General features: G+C 49.5%; 1 protein-coding gene across 1 annotated transcript in view; it reads right to left on the reverse strand.

Moving 5' to 3' along the window:
• The window catches only part of ARHGAP33 (Rho GTPase activating protein 33), a 56899-nt gene that overhangs the window by 14006 nt on the left and 29610 nt on the right, over nucleotides 1-13283 (reverse strand). Inside the window, 7 exon segments of the mRNA XM_056846410.1 lie at nucleotides 737-844; nucleotides 1009-1091; nucleotides 6337-6481; nucleotides 6624-6726; nucleotides 8198-8347; nucleotides 11343-11402; nucleotides 12352-12418. Coding sequence (XP_056702388.1) covers nucleotides 737-844; nucleotides 1009-1091; nucleotides 6337-6481; nucleotides 6624-6726; nucleotides 8198-8347; nucleotides 11343-11402; nucleotides 12352-12418 — 716 coding nt within the window.

Consider the following 13283-nt stretch of genomic DNA (forward strand, 5'->3'; position numbering starts at 1 on the left):
CCCAAACCAACAGCTTGTATATGTGCATTTGAGTGTATTTTAGTGGCTGTGGCTCAGTGGAAGAGCATCTGCTAGGCATGCAGAAGGTCCCAGGTTCAATCCCTGGCATCTCCAGTTAAAGAGACTAGGCAGGTAGGTGATGTGAAAGACCTCTGCCTGAGACCCTGGAGAGCCGCTGCCGGTCTGAGTAGACAATACTGACTTGGATGGACCATGGGGTCTGATTCAGTATAAGGCAGCTTCAGGTGTTCATGAGACAAGTCACACAGCTACATTTCTAAGAAACAAAACTGCAAGAAAGAACTATTAATTTATTTACTTCACATATAAGCCATCTTTCTCCCTAACTGGGACCCAAAGCAGCTTACTTCCTTTTCCTTGCCTCCATTTTATCTTCACAAGAACCCCAGGAGATAAGTTTGGCTGATTCTATGGCAAAGTGGGGTTTGGAACTCAGGTCTCCCAGATCATAGCCCAGCACCCTAACCACTACATCATACCAGCTCTCTCAGGAAGCTGAGCTAAGCCCAGGAACTATAGATCCATGGTATGGTGCAGGAAAGGGGGAGTTTCATGCCCCAGAGGACTGTTGCTAAGGGCAACAGGGAAGCACAGGGAAAATGCCAGGGAAGCACAAGTATGGTTTTTGGGAACAGCACAGTGAAGAGCCGGAGAGGGTGCCAGGCAGAGTGTCTTGGCAGCATAGGGAAGGCAACAGTGCGTCTGGGCGACTCACCGCAGCAGGTTGGGTGCCCAAACAATGGCTAAGTTGCGGATGTGCATGCTGGTGTTTTGACTGTGCATAGCCATGCGTGCCAGGTGCCGCAGCAGGAATTCCAGGGTCCTGTTGGGACAGAGCAGAAGCTGCTACCGCTACGGCCCGTTTCTAGGAGCCTCCCTCGCAACCCAGCCCGCGGCCCGGTGCCCACCTCCAAACGCTTCTCTGCCCGCCATGCCCGTTTCTCAGGGCTACCTTCAGAGACACCCGTATCTCAGGTAATTCTGTACCTGTAGTGTGGCGGAGGCAGCTGCTGGATGACATCATGGACGCGCACCAAGCGCTCCTCGTTCCCGGAGACGGACACAGCCTCCTGCAAGCATGGGAGACAAAAGTAAAAAAGGGGGGAGGTCAGTTTGGCAACAAGGCTTCAGGTGGGGCAGGGCCCTGTCAGTTTTACGAAGAGGAAGATGGAGATGTGGCTCCTTGAAAGTAAGAGGAGTACCATTCTTCAAGCCTATCTTGTTTATCTTGTAAAGATGGTGGTTAAGGGGAGACATGACAGAGGTCTATAAAACCATGCATGGTGTGGAGAGTGGACAGGGAGCTTTTCTCCCTCTCTCACAATACTAGAACAGGGGGTCATCTGCTGAAGCTGGAGAGTGACAGACTCAAAAGACAAAAAGAAGTATTTCTTCACACAATGCATAGTTCAATTGTGGAACTCCCTACCCCAGGATGTGGTGATGGCTGCCAACTTGGAAGGCTTTCAGAGGGGAGTGGACATGTTCATGGAGGAGAGGACTATTCATGGCTACTAGTAAAAATTGTTACTACTCATGATGCATACCTATTATCTCTAGGATCAGAGGAGGATGCCCATTATATTAGGTGTTGTGGAACACAGGCAGGATGGTGCTGCTGCAGTCGTCTTGTTTGTGGGCTTCCTAGAGGCACCTGGTTGGCCACTGTGTGAACCGACTGCTGGACTTGATGGGCCTTGGCCCGATCCAGAATGGCTTTTCTTATGTTCTTACATTCTTATCTCTCGATGTACACAATAAGAGACTCTGAGCAAAGCTGTAAACCCATATTCTCAGGCCAGTTAAGAACTACGGGACTGTCTAGCTGAGCTAAGCAAAAGGGCTGCCTAGTCCAGCATCCTATCTCTGATTGTAGCCAACCGGTTGCTTTTAAAAGCTTGTGAGGCACAAAGGAGAAACCTGACCCTTTTCCCAGAGCTGGGAGTGAGCAATCTGTCGCTTCTGGACATTCTGTTCTAGCAGCTTGATCCCATGTATGCTTATTCAGTAGAATCTCTCATTGACTTCAGTGGGACTTCCACTATAGTTATTGTGAGTCAGGATTAGTCTTAGTTGCCCCAGGAAATAGCCACTGATCAACCTAGCCTCTTCCCTGAATTCAATGAATCCCTTTTTAAAGCCACCAGTATAACTGAGGTCTCCCATCTACTGATGAAGGACCCCCACCTGCTTTGCAGAAATACAGCCCAAATCAGTCTCAGACATCACAAAAAAGTAACCTAGGGTCGTTTATGCATGGGGGTTTTACCTGAGGTTCATTGCTTGCTGGACCCACACTTTCCTGTTGGGAATCTATGCACCAGCAGTCTCCAAGCTCAAATCAGGAAGTATTTGAATCCCCGCCCCTTGAAAAGCTGCTTTATAATTGGCTGTAGTGAGAGAAAAGTTCCTCCCCCCTCGAAACCCAATTGCCGCATTAAAAAAACATTTTAAGAGCATTTTAAGGACAAAAACTGGAGCTATTTGAAAGGAACGGGGGGGGGGGGGAGAAAACCAAGCCTCATTTTTAAAAGCCTTCTGCTCAGAAAGAACTCCAAGAAAGCAGGAAGTATTTGAATTCCCGACCCTTAACATGCTGCTTTGTAATTGACTGTCTGCTTGCTGTGAGGAAAAGCAAGCTTCTGTGTCCCGCGCTTTGCCTTACGCATGGGAATCTCAAGTAGGCTGAGCTCAGGGGAGAGGGAAGAATCGGTTTAATAAAGGAACAAGAAGTCCAGGGATTTGTGAGGCCTGGCCACGAGGTCATCTCTAATGGAGGGAAAACTCATGCATAACTCCAAGGAACAAGCGAGACAAAGGGGGGTGGGGGGAATGTGAGTGAAAGTACCCATGCATAAACGACCTGGGTTGCAAATTCTTCCCAGGTTCCAAGGGATTTTTTTTAAATGGTACAATTGCACGAGAACAAACCAACATAACTTCAGAAAAGCAAAGGAAGTGATGTGAAGTTCACTGGAATTTTAAAAAGTGGTGATCACTGCAGAGGTGGGATACCAAAGCCAAAACAGGATGCAATTCTTCTAGTTTTTGGTCAGGTCAAGGCATCATGCCAAACGGCAGCAAGTTCACGTGGAGGACAGACAAGACTCATCTGCATCTCCTGCTTCCTGCCCGACCAACTGTCAGTGTGGCCAATCCAAGAGCCATAAGTCAGCGGGGCAAGAGGGAACAGTTCCTCTTTTGAGTGCCAAAGAATGCTGAAGCAAAGCTGAAGGGAGAGAAGTTAAATAACTGTGGGGGGATTGGAGAAAACAGAGGCAGTACCCTTAAGCAGAGCTGTGCAGGAATGAGGGATAAATGCAAGCAGGGGGTGGGGAATGGAAGAAGAAGAGGAAGAGGTGTTGGTTTTTATACCCCACAATTCTCTACCTTTAAGGAATCTCAAAGCAGCTTACAATCACCTTCCCTTCCTCTTCCCACAACAGACACTCTGTGAGGTAGGTGGGGCTGAGAGAGTTCTGAGAGAACTGTGACTGGCCCAAGGTGACCCAGCAGGCTTCATGTGGAGGAGTGGGGAGTCGACCCCAGTTCACCAGATTAGAGTCTGCCACTCTTAACCACTACACCACACAGGCCATGCTAATCCATCTGGCCCTGTTTTATCTACTCTGACCGACAGTGCCACTCTAAGGCTCTTATGCAGAGAAAGATCTCTCCCACCTTCTATCTACTTTAACCAGTGACTCCAGAGATGCAACGCAAAGCTGTGCGCTCTACTACTTAGCCACGGCCTCTGTCTTATACTGAATCAGGCCACTGATCCACCAAGGTCAGTACTGTCTTCTCAGACTGGTCGCTGCTCTCCAGGGTCTCAGGCAGAGGTCTTTCCCACCACCTGTTGCCTGGTCCTTTTAACTGGAGATGCCGGGGATAGAACCTGGGGCCTTCTGCGTGCCAAGCAGATGCTCTACCACTGAGCCACAGCCCCTCCCCATCTTTGGCTGAAGTGGCGGGTTCGTCTCGCTAGCTGCGCCCGGCCATCGCCCTCCCTGAGACAACCAAAAGTAATTGAAACAAAACTGAGCAGGAGCAGAAAAGGGAGAGGTGGGTGCGGGAGCTGAGCGAGCTGAAAATAACACAACACAAAGAGCAGGTGGGACAAAAGAGAAAGGAAGTGGGTGGAATCGCTGCACAGATCGTTGTGTAGGTGGCCGACGCGGGAGGACGATTTAATTGCACACTGTTGTCCCCCCCTCCTTCTCTTAGCTCCCACTTCCATTGTTCAGCCTGGGAACAGGCACACGGAAGAGACTGGGAGGCTGCTGATTACTACGCCCCTGGGCCAACTCTCCGTTCACACTTCGGGCCCATGGTGGCTGCAGCGTGTCAGCAACCGACGCTTGCTCGCCGCTTTCCGATCGAGTGTCAAAAGCCGACCTGCTCCTAGGCGCCGCATCGGTCCCAGAACGAATGCAGCATCGTGCCACTCAAACCGATAACCAGCTCCACCCGGTGCCTCCGTTCAGATCCGCTTGTCGTTCTGCACAGGGGCTTTACAACTGAGAGAGGCTTTAAAACTGGGGACTGAAACACTTTTTCGTCTTTAAAGCAGCCGCCTGGATGAAGGGTTCTGGGTCATTTATGCATGGGAGTTTGACCTGAGGTTCGTTGCTCGCTGGACCCACACTTTCCTGTTGGGAATCTCTGCACCAGCAGTCTCCAAGCTCAAATCAGGTCCCCAACCCAAACGCTGCTTCGTAATTGGCTTACTTCATAGACCTTACTGTGAGAGAAAATCCCCTCCCCAAAAAACCCAGTTGCTGCATTAAAAAGCATTTTAAGAACAACAACATAAAAAACAGAGCAATCTGAAAGAGTGGGGAGAAATCCAAGCCTCGGTTTTAAAAAGATTTTCTTCTGCTCAGAACGAGCTCCAAGGAAGCAGGAAGTGTTTCAATCCCCACCTCTGGACATGCTGCTTTGTAACTGGCTGTGAGTGAAACCAAACTTGCGTGTCCCGCACTTTGCCTTATGCATGGGGATTTCACCCGGGCTTTGCTCAGGGAAGATGGAAGAGTCAGGTTAACGGAGGAACAGAAGTCCCGGGATTTGCAAGGGCTGGCAGCAAGGTCATCTCTAATGGAGGGAAAACTCATGTATAACTCCAAGGAACAACCGAGACAGATCGGGGGCGAACGTGAGTGAAAGTACCCATGCATAAACGACCTGAGACTCACGGAGCAGCATCCTGCGATGTCATGAATATTTTGGATGAACGCTAGAGTGTCTGGCAACGCAGTGGTGTCACTTCTGGTTATGTAGCCAGAAATGACATCGTGATGTTACGGGATGCTGTTCCGGCCTCTGCATTTCCCCCTTGCTGCTCGCCGGAGCAAGGGCAGGCAATGGGGGGTAGGGGCACGTTGGAAACAGCAACCCTAAGAGAACTCAAAAGTTTGCACATTGGTTTGTGTTATTTGGATTGTCAAAAAACGGTAGCACATGGCTTTTGTTTTTGAGATTTTGCTCTGGGCCAGTATGGGTACCTGCAACCTTCTGTATATGGTATGCAGAGATGGATTCAGCAGGGAAGGGGCTGTTACTGGAATTATTTTTACAGAATTTACAACTGTTAATAGGGTTGTAAGTCACCTGGAGAACCACACTGCTCCAAAGTGGCCTACAGCTGTACGTTATTAAAATTTGGAACTGTACACTATCTCAATCCACAAAGGAAAGATAAAAGAAGAAGAGTTGGTTTTTATACCCTGCTTTTTCTCTACCTTTAAGAAGTCTCAAAGTGGCTTACAATTGCCTTCCCTTCCCACACCTTGTGAGGTAGGTGGGGCTGAGAGAGTTCAGAGAGAGCTGTGACTAGCCCAATGTCCCCCAGCAGGCTTCATGTGGAGAAGTGGGGAATCAACCCTGGTTCTCCAGATTAGAGTTAGCTGCTTTTAACAACTAACACCACCGTGGTATAAATATTTAAAGAAAGAAGTGTAGAAGAAGCTCAATTTACAGCGACATACATGGAAGTTTGCCCAATAGGGCTAAAACCCACAGTGGACACAAGTTTCAAAGTTCATGCAAACTGGGCTTCTATAATACTGGTGGTGCTTTCACACAAGGGGTGAGCAGCTGAACAGTGTTCTATAGTTATGCATTCTAGGGACAATCTCCATTTTGATAGCTTCTGATCTACACGGAGGAGCAGAAGCCGCACAGGAGACAGAGTGGGAAAACAATCCGGATGCATAAGGTCAGCTGCTGACTAGTGGGGAAGGAACTCTTTCAAGGGCTTTAAAACTGAACCCTTTAAAAGGGGGCCTTCCCCTGGCTCATTGTGAGACTCACAGCAAACTTGTTATACAGCTGGTAGGTGAGCAGTGGGTTTGGCAGTTCCCGGAAGTACAGCTTGCAGAGAGAGCTGACAGAGTGGATGTCCTGCAAGTAGACGTCCTTGGAGAGCTCGGGCACCCGCTCACTGTCGAACTCATGCCTAAAGAAAGATGAAGTGAGGGTTACAAAAAATCAGCATACACCCATAGCCCAATGACCCTTCCCCTTACTACTCAAGCCTGTCTGTTATTTTAGGATTTTTAAAAAGAGGTGCATCCTGCAATCCTCAGTTTGGGGCTTACCGCAACCGCTGGATGTTGGAGGAGACCCCAGAGAGGCGATAGATGCCATCCACAATGCCGTGCTTCTCAATGAACTCAGAGCAGGAGCGTAGTACCTGGGGAACTAGAATAAAAATGTTATTTACTGATTGTTTGGTGGTGGAAAGGGCCGTCAAGTCACAGCTGCCTTATGGCGACCCCACTGGGTTTTCACGGCAAGAAACGTTCGGAGGTGGCTTGCCATTATTGCCTGCCTCCGCATGGGCTGAAAAAGTTCTGAGAGAACCGTGACTGGCCCAAGGTCACCCAGCAGGCTTAGTGTGGAGGAGTGGGGAATCGAAGCCGGTTCTCCAGATCAGAATCCGCTGCTCTTAACCACCACACCATGCTAGCTCTCCACTTATTGTTTACAGTCTTCCTTTCATGCGGAGATTCAAGGCAGTTCATACAATTAAATGCAGTGCAGTCAAAGCAATATAATACACACAATCAACTGTGCAATAAAAGAGGATTGCAAAATTAAAGAGTAGCACACTAGTAAAACAAGCAATGGAACAAAAATGAATTACAAAATTAAAGCAATGATGCAACCGTGTATGTAATGTATACTATGAACAGCACAAAGACGAATAGCTAAAATTTCATAGACATTTACTGGGGCCCTGCTAGTCTCACTGTCTCACTCTGTCACAGGTAGTCCTAATGTGGTCCTGTGAAGAAGAGTGTAGGGATCTCACAGAGATCAAAGGAACGGGCACTTTTAATGTTAGGCTGTAAGGGCGGGAGAGCCCAAAGGATGGGAAACAGCATGTAGGCTGGCAGGGCGGCGGGGGGACTAGAAGAGGCAATTCTGGCAATAAGGTCCAGGCACGTGGCTCGCTACACCACAAAGGCAGTTTCCAAGAAAAGGGAACTCCTGGCTTAATCTCGGCTGCGCTACAGCGCCACCACTGATTCTGGCCAAAGGGTGTATTGCAGCTTCCATTCCAGCTGGACCAGGTAGATCTGTAGTGTCAAATAGGGTTCTGGCCTAATGGAATAACTGATTTTATTTATTTATTTATTTGCTTGGGCTATTTCTATGCCGCTGCTTCAGAGTCCTGCTTGAGGCAGTTTAAGATTAAAAACCACAATATTTTTAAAAAGTCAATAAAAACAAGCCATTGGACATAAGTGGCATAAAAAAAAAACCTACCCATACAACAGAAGCAGACCATTTAGAAGTGGATATGATAGAACCCCTAATTAAAAGACGTGTTCTGGCCTTGCGCCTAAAAGAAAGTAAAGTAGGTGCCCGGCGGGCCTCAAGGGGGAAGGGGCATTCCTCAGACGAGTCCTTGAGTCTGAGTGAGAAATGGTGTAGGTTGCTCTGCACGAAGCCCTTCCTGAACTTCAGCTAAGCTGTCTTGTCCACAGAAGTGCTTGAAGAACTCTTATCCATCCATCCTTCCTTCCTTCCTTCCTTCCTTCCTTCCTTCCTTCCTTCCTTCCTTCCTTCCTTCCTTCCATCCATCCATCCATCCATCCATCCATCCATCCACCCTGCTTCCCCCAACTTGACTACTCTCTGTGGGACCACAGCGCCAAGCTCTCACCGTCGCTGCCGGCGTTCTTCAGGTGCTCGCCCAAGTCACAGCCGAAGACCCTCTCCCGGAGAATCCCGCGCTGTTTGAGGCGCTGCTTGCTGGGCCTGGACTTCATGAAGGTGCGAAGGAACCCGATCAACTTGCCGTGCTTTTTAGACACTGAAAAGAGGGGGCAAAGTCAGAACTTAACGCCACCTCAGAACTCAAGACATTTCAGTGGAGATTCTCCCAGCTGGCTGAGAGTTATCAATAACCAGGTGAAGAGAGATAGCGCAGCTGAGATGAACGCAGGTGTGGCGTCGCGTTTAGCCCCAGTTCAGACCCCTCTCAGCCACAAAAACTACTGGGCAACTTTGGGCTGATCATTCTCTCTCAGCCTAACCTACCTGGTAGGGGTGTTGTGAGGATAAAACAGAGAAGGGAGAAGCCGTGTACACTGCTGCCCTGAACACCTTGCGGGGAACAGTGGGACAACAATATACTAAATAACAATACTAGATAGCTTTAAACAGAGGTTAGACAGATTCATGGAGAAGTCCCACAATGACTACTAGCCATGGTGACTGAAGGGAGCCTCCATATACAGAGGCTGCAAACCTCTGAATACCAGTGCTGGGAGGCAGCAGCAGGCGAGGGCCTTGGCCTCTATGCCCTGCTTGTTTGGCCCTCCATGGCAACTGGTTGGCCACTGTGTGAAACAGGATGCTGGACCACTGGTTAGATCCAGCAGGCTCTACTTGGTGGCAGAAAGCACCGTCAAATCACAGCTGACTTATGGCAACCCTGTAGTTTTCAAGGCAAGAGACGTTCAGAGGTGGTTGGCCAATGCCTGCCTCTAAAGTCGTTCAGAGGTATTGGCCATTGCCTGCCTCTAGAGATGTTCAGAGGTGGTTGGCCAGTGCCTGCCTCTAGAGACGTTCAGAGGTATTGGCCAATGCCTGCCTCTAGAGACGTTCAGAGGTGGTTGGCCAATGCCTGCCTCTAGACTTTCAAAGGTGGTTGGCCAATGCCTGCCTCTAAAGACGTTCAAAGGTGGTTGGCCAATGCCTGCCTCTAAAGACGTTCAGAGGTATTGGCCATTGCCTGCCTCTAGAGACGTTCAGAGGTGGTTGGCCAATGCCTGCCTCTAGAGACTTTCAAAGGTGGTTGGCCAATGCCTGCCTTTAGAGACGTTCAAAGGTGGTTGGCCAATGCCTGCCTCTAGAGACATTCAAAGGTGGTTGGCCAATGCCTGCCTCTAGAGATGTTCAGAGGTGGTTGGCCAATGCCTGCCTCTAGAGACGTTTAGAGGTGTTTGGCCAATGCCTGCTTCTAGAGACGTTCAGAGGTGGTTGGCCAATGCCTGCCTCTAGAGACGTTCAAAGGTGGTTGGCCAATGCCTGCCTCTAGAGACTTTCAGAGGTGGTTGGCCAATGCCTGCCTCTAGAGACTTTCAAAGGTGGTTGGCCAATGCCTGCCTCTAGAGACTTTCAGAGGTGGTTGGCCAATGCCTGCCTCTAGAGACGTTCAGAGGTGGTTGGCCAATGCCTGCCTCTAGAGACGTTTAGAGGTGGTTGGCCAATGCCTGCCTCTAGAGACGTTTAGAGGTGGTTGGCCAATGCCTGCTTCTAGAGATGTTCAGAGGTGGTTGGCCAATGCCTGCCTCTAGAGACGTTCAAAGGTGGTTGGCCAATGCCTGCCTCTAGAGACGTTCAAAGGTGGTTGGCCAATGCCTGCCTCTAGAGACGTTCAGAGGTGGTTGGCCAATGCCTGCCTCTAGAGACTTTCAAAGGTGTTTTGCCACTGCCTGCCTCCGCGTGGGCTGAGAGAGTTCTGAGAGAACTGTGACTGGCCCAAGGTAATCCAGCAGGCTTCATGTGGAGAAGCGGGGAATTGAACCCTGTTCTCCAGATCAGAGTCCACCGCTCTTAACCACCACACCACGCTGACTCTCAGGCTCTACTTATGTCCTAACAAAGGGCATGCATGAATCATTACAGAATAAAGACATGGGGGGAAGACATTCGTTCTCTCAAAGTGACCAAATTTTTTTTTTGAAACTAACAGGGTTTAAAAATAACAAAAGGTACAAGCTAGCCTCAATTCTTGGTGATTCAACAAATGAAGTGGAACGCAGGCATTTTTTCTCATTAGGAGGCTAGCTGGAAAGAAGGTCCTTACAGTTACTGAATTAGGCCATAGAGCACATCCCTGATTCCGGCTCAGCTGCCTCACACAGCGTTTCTCTACTTAAAAATATCTATGAAGCGTTATTTCAAGCTACCCAGTGTGGTGCAGTGGTTAGAGTGTCAGACTAAGATCTGCTAGACCCAGGTTCGAATCCGCACTCTGTCACGGAAACACACCGGGCCACCTTGGGCCAGTCACGCACTCCGAGCTTAGCCTACCTCACGGGGTCATTGTGAGGGTAAAATGGAGGCGGGGAGAATGATGTAAGATGCTTTGGGGCCCCAATGGGGAGAAAGGTGAGGTATAAATGAAGTAAATAAATAAATACAGCAAAGCTTGTTTACGTAAGGAAGACATATGAATTAATCATAGAATCATAAAGTTGGAAGGGATCACCAGGGTCACCTAGTCCAACCCCCTGCACAATGCAGGAAATTCCGAACTACCTCCCCCCTACACCCCCAGTGACCCATACTCCATGCCCAGATGGTGGCCAAGATGCCCTCCCTCTCATAATCTGTCTAAGGTCATAGAATCAGCATTGCTGACAGATGGCCATCTAGCCTCTGCTTAAAAACCTCCAGGGAAGGAGCGCTTATCACATCCCGAGGAAGCCTGTTCCACCGAGGAACTGCTCTAACTGTTCGAAAGTTCTTCCTAATGTTTAGATGGAAACGCTTTTGATCTAATTTCAACCCGTTGGTTCTGGTCCGACCTTCTGGGGCAACAGAAAACAACTCGGCACCCTCCTCTATATGACAGCCCTTCAAGTACTCGAAGATGGTTATCATATCCCCTCTCAGTCTTCTCCTAATGTATGATCATAACACAAAAAATAAAAATGCCCAGCATATAGCAACATCCACCTGTCTGGTAAGGGGTGACACCTCCACATTAAACACCGAAGCGCTCTAAGCAACGGCCCCAACCTGTCTCTCAGGAAGCAGAGAGGGGTCTACCCAGGTTGATTTAGAACGTATCTCACCTGAAGTGGGGGAAAGGAGGCCAGGGGGTCTGGAGATGCCGCAGCTCATCCCTTCTGCATCTGTTGGGGAAGACGCAAACTCAGGAGAGAGCAACAAAACAATCCCCTCTCGGCTTCAAGCACTTCCTTTCTCAGCTATTGATACATCCTGATACAGTCCAGCTCACCTCCTCAAATCTGGAGAACCGGGTTTGTTTTCCCACTCCTACACATGAGGGGCAGACTCTAATGGGGAGAAATGGGTTGGATTCCCCACTCCTCCACATGAAACCTGCTGGGTGACCTTGGGCTAGTCACACTCTCTCAGCCCCACTTACCTCACAGGGTGCCTGTTGTGGGGAGGGGAAGGTGATTGTAAGCCGGTTTGAGTCTTCCTTAAGTGGTGGCGAAAGTCGGCATATAAAAACCAACTCTTCTTCTCCTCCTAACCTCTTCTAGGGTTGTCTACGCTGCCCATTAAGATCCTGCCCCCTAGCCCTGCTCTCTGTGTCCCTTCCTGCAGAGGTGAAGCAGGTGGTGATAACCAGAGACAGGGCTTTTTCAGTGGTGGCACCTCACCTTTGGAATGACCTCCCCCTTGAGGGCTGCCTGGCATCTACCTTCCATCTTTTTAGTTCCATCTTTAGTTCCATCTTTTTCAGTTGTTTTTAATGGTCTGCTTGTAGCCTGAGAATTGTTTATGAACAGGAGCGGATTGGGAAGTGAAAGTGGTCTTGGAGCAAGCCAAGCGGTGTTACAGGGCAGCACTGCAGGGGTCACTCAGCTTAGTGGCACAAACAATGGGCATTAGCTCACCCATTCTTTCCTCCTGCAAACTAACAGGGTCTAAACAGAGTGGCCCCTGAAGTGTTGGCTGAGGCTATGTTATGCTTGCTCCTGGACAACAATGGCCCTCTGGGTCAGTGGCCTGCTGGGAAAGTTTCCTCTAAGTCCACCTTGGGATCCTTGGAGGAAGGCAGATTTGGGAGACTCAGCAACCCTCAGGGTTCCCGGGGTGGGGAAGAGTTACCTGCTTTGAGTCCTGATGCCGGTCGTTCCGAGAACAACTCCACACACTCACTGGGAAAGAAGCCCACCTGGAAAAGAAGTAGGGAAAACAGAGTTGCAACGGCCTCAAGAAAACAGGGAAAGAGAAGAAGAGAACTGATCACTTCCTGGCAAAGCAAAATGTACCCTTTGCCAAAGAGCGAACCCCAAAATGCTGTCACAGATTAGGCCCCCCACGGATAAGTGTGGCCAGTAGACAATAAACAGCATTACCAAGATAGAGGAAAACAGATATTCTTTATCTAGCCATTATCACCTTTACAATGACTGCCAAATTAGACATTATAGTGGCCCCGGGTCCAATCCTTGGCCACCAATGCTGTTTTAGACTGCTGCGAGGGTGGTTTGGGTACTTTGAAAGGTGCACGGGGGGGGGGGGCAAGATCACCTGGTCCCCCTGCACAAAGGGCCCAACCAGTAGGGTTGCCAACCGCCAGGTGCTAGCTGGAGAACTCCTGCTATTACAACTGCTCTCCAGCCGATAAAAGATCAGTTCACCAGGAGAAAATGGCCACTTTGGCAGTTGGACTCTATGGCCTTGAAGTCCCTCCCCTCTCCAAACCCCGCCCTCCTCAGGCCCCAAAAACCTCCCGCCAGTGGCAAAGAGGGACCTGGCAACCCTACCGATCAGGCCAATAACATTTGGGCCCTCACAGCATTTTTTAAGTGGCTAAAATATTCCGAAAAGTGGCACTGGAAGCCATGGGTTGGACCTGTGGTGGTGGAAAGCACCATCAAGTCACAGCTGACCTATGGCCACCCCGTATGGTTTTCAAGGCAAGAGATATTCAGAGGTGGTTTGCCATTGCAGTCCTGAGAGAACCGTGACTGGCCCAAGGTCACCCAGCAGGCTTCATATGGAGGAGTGGGGAATCGAACCCGGTTCTCCAGATT

The sequence above is a fragment of the Euleptes europaea genome, chromosome 3, assembly GCF_029931775.1.
Source record: "Euleptes europaea isolate rEulEur1 chromosome 3, rEulEur1.hap1, whole genome shotgun sequence".
Lineage (NCBI taxonomy): Eukaryota > Metazoa > Chordata > Lepidosauria > Squamata > Sphaerodactylidae > Euleptes > Euleptes europaea.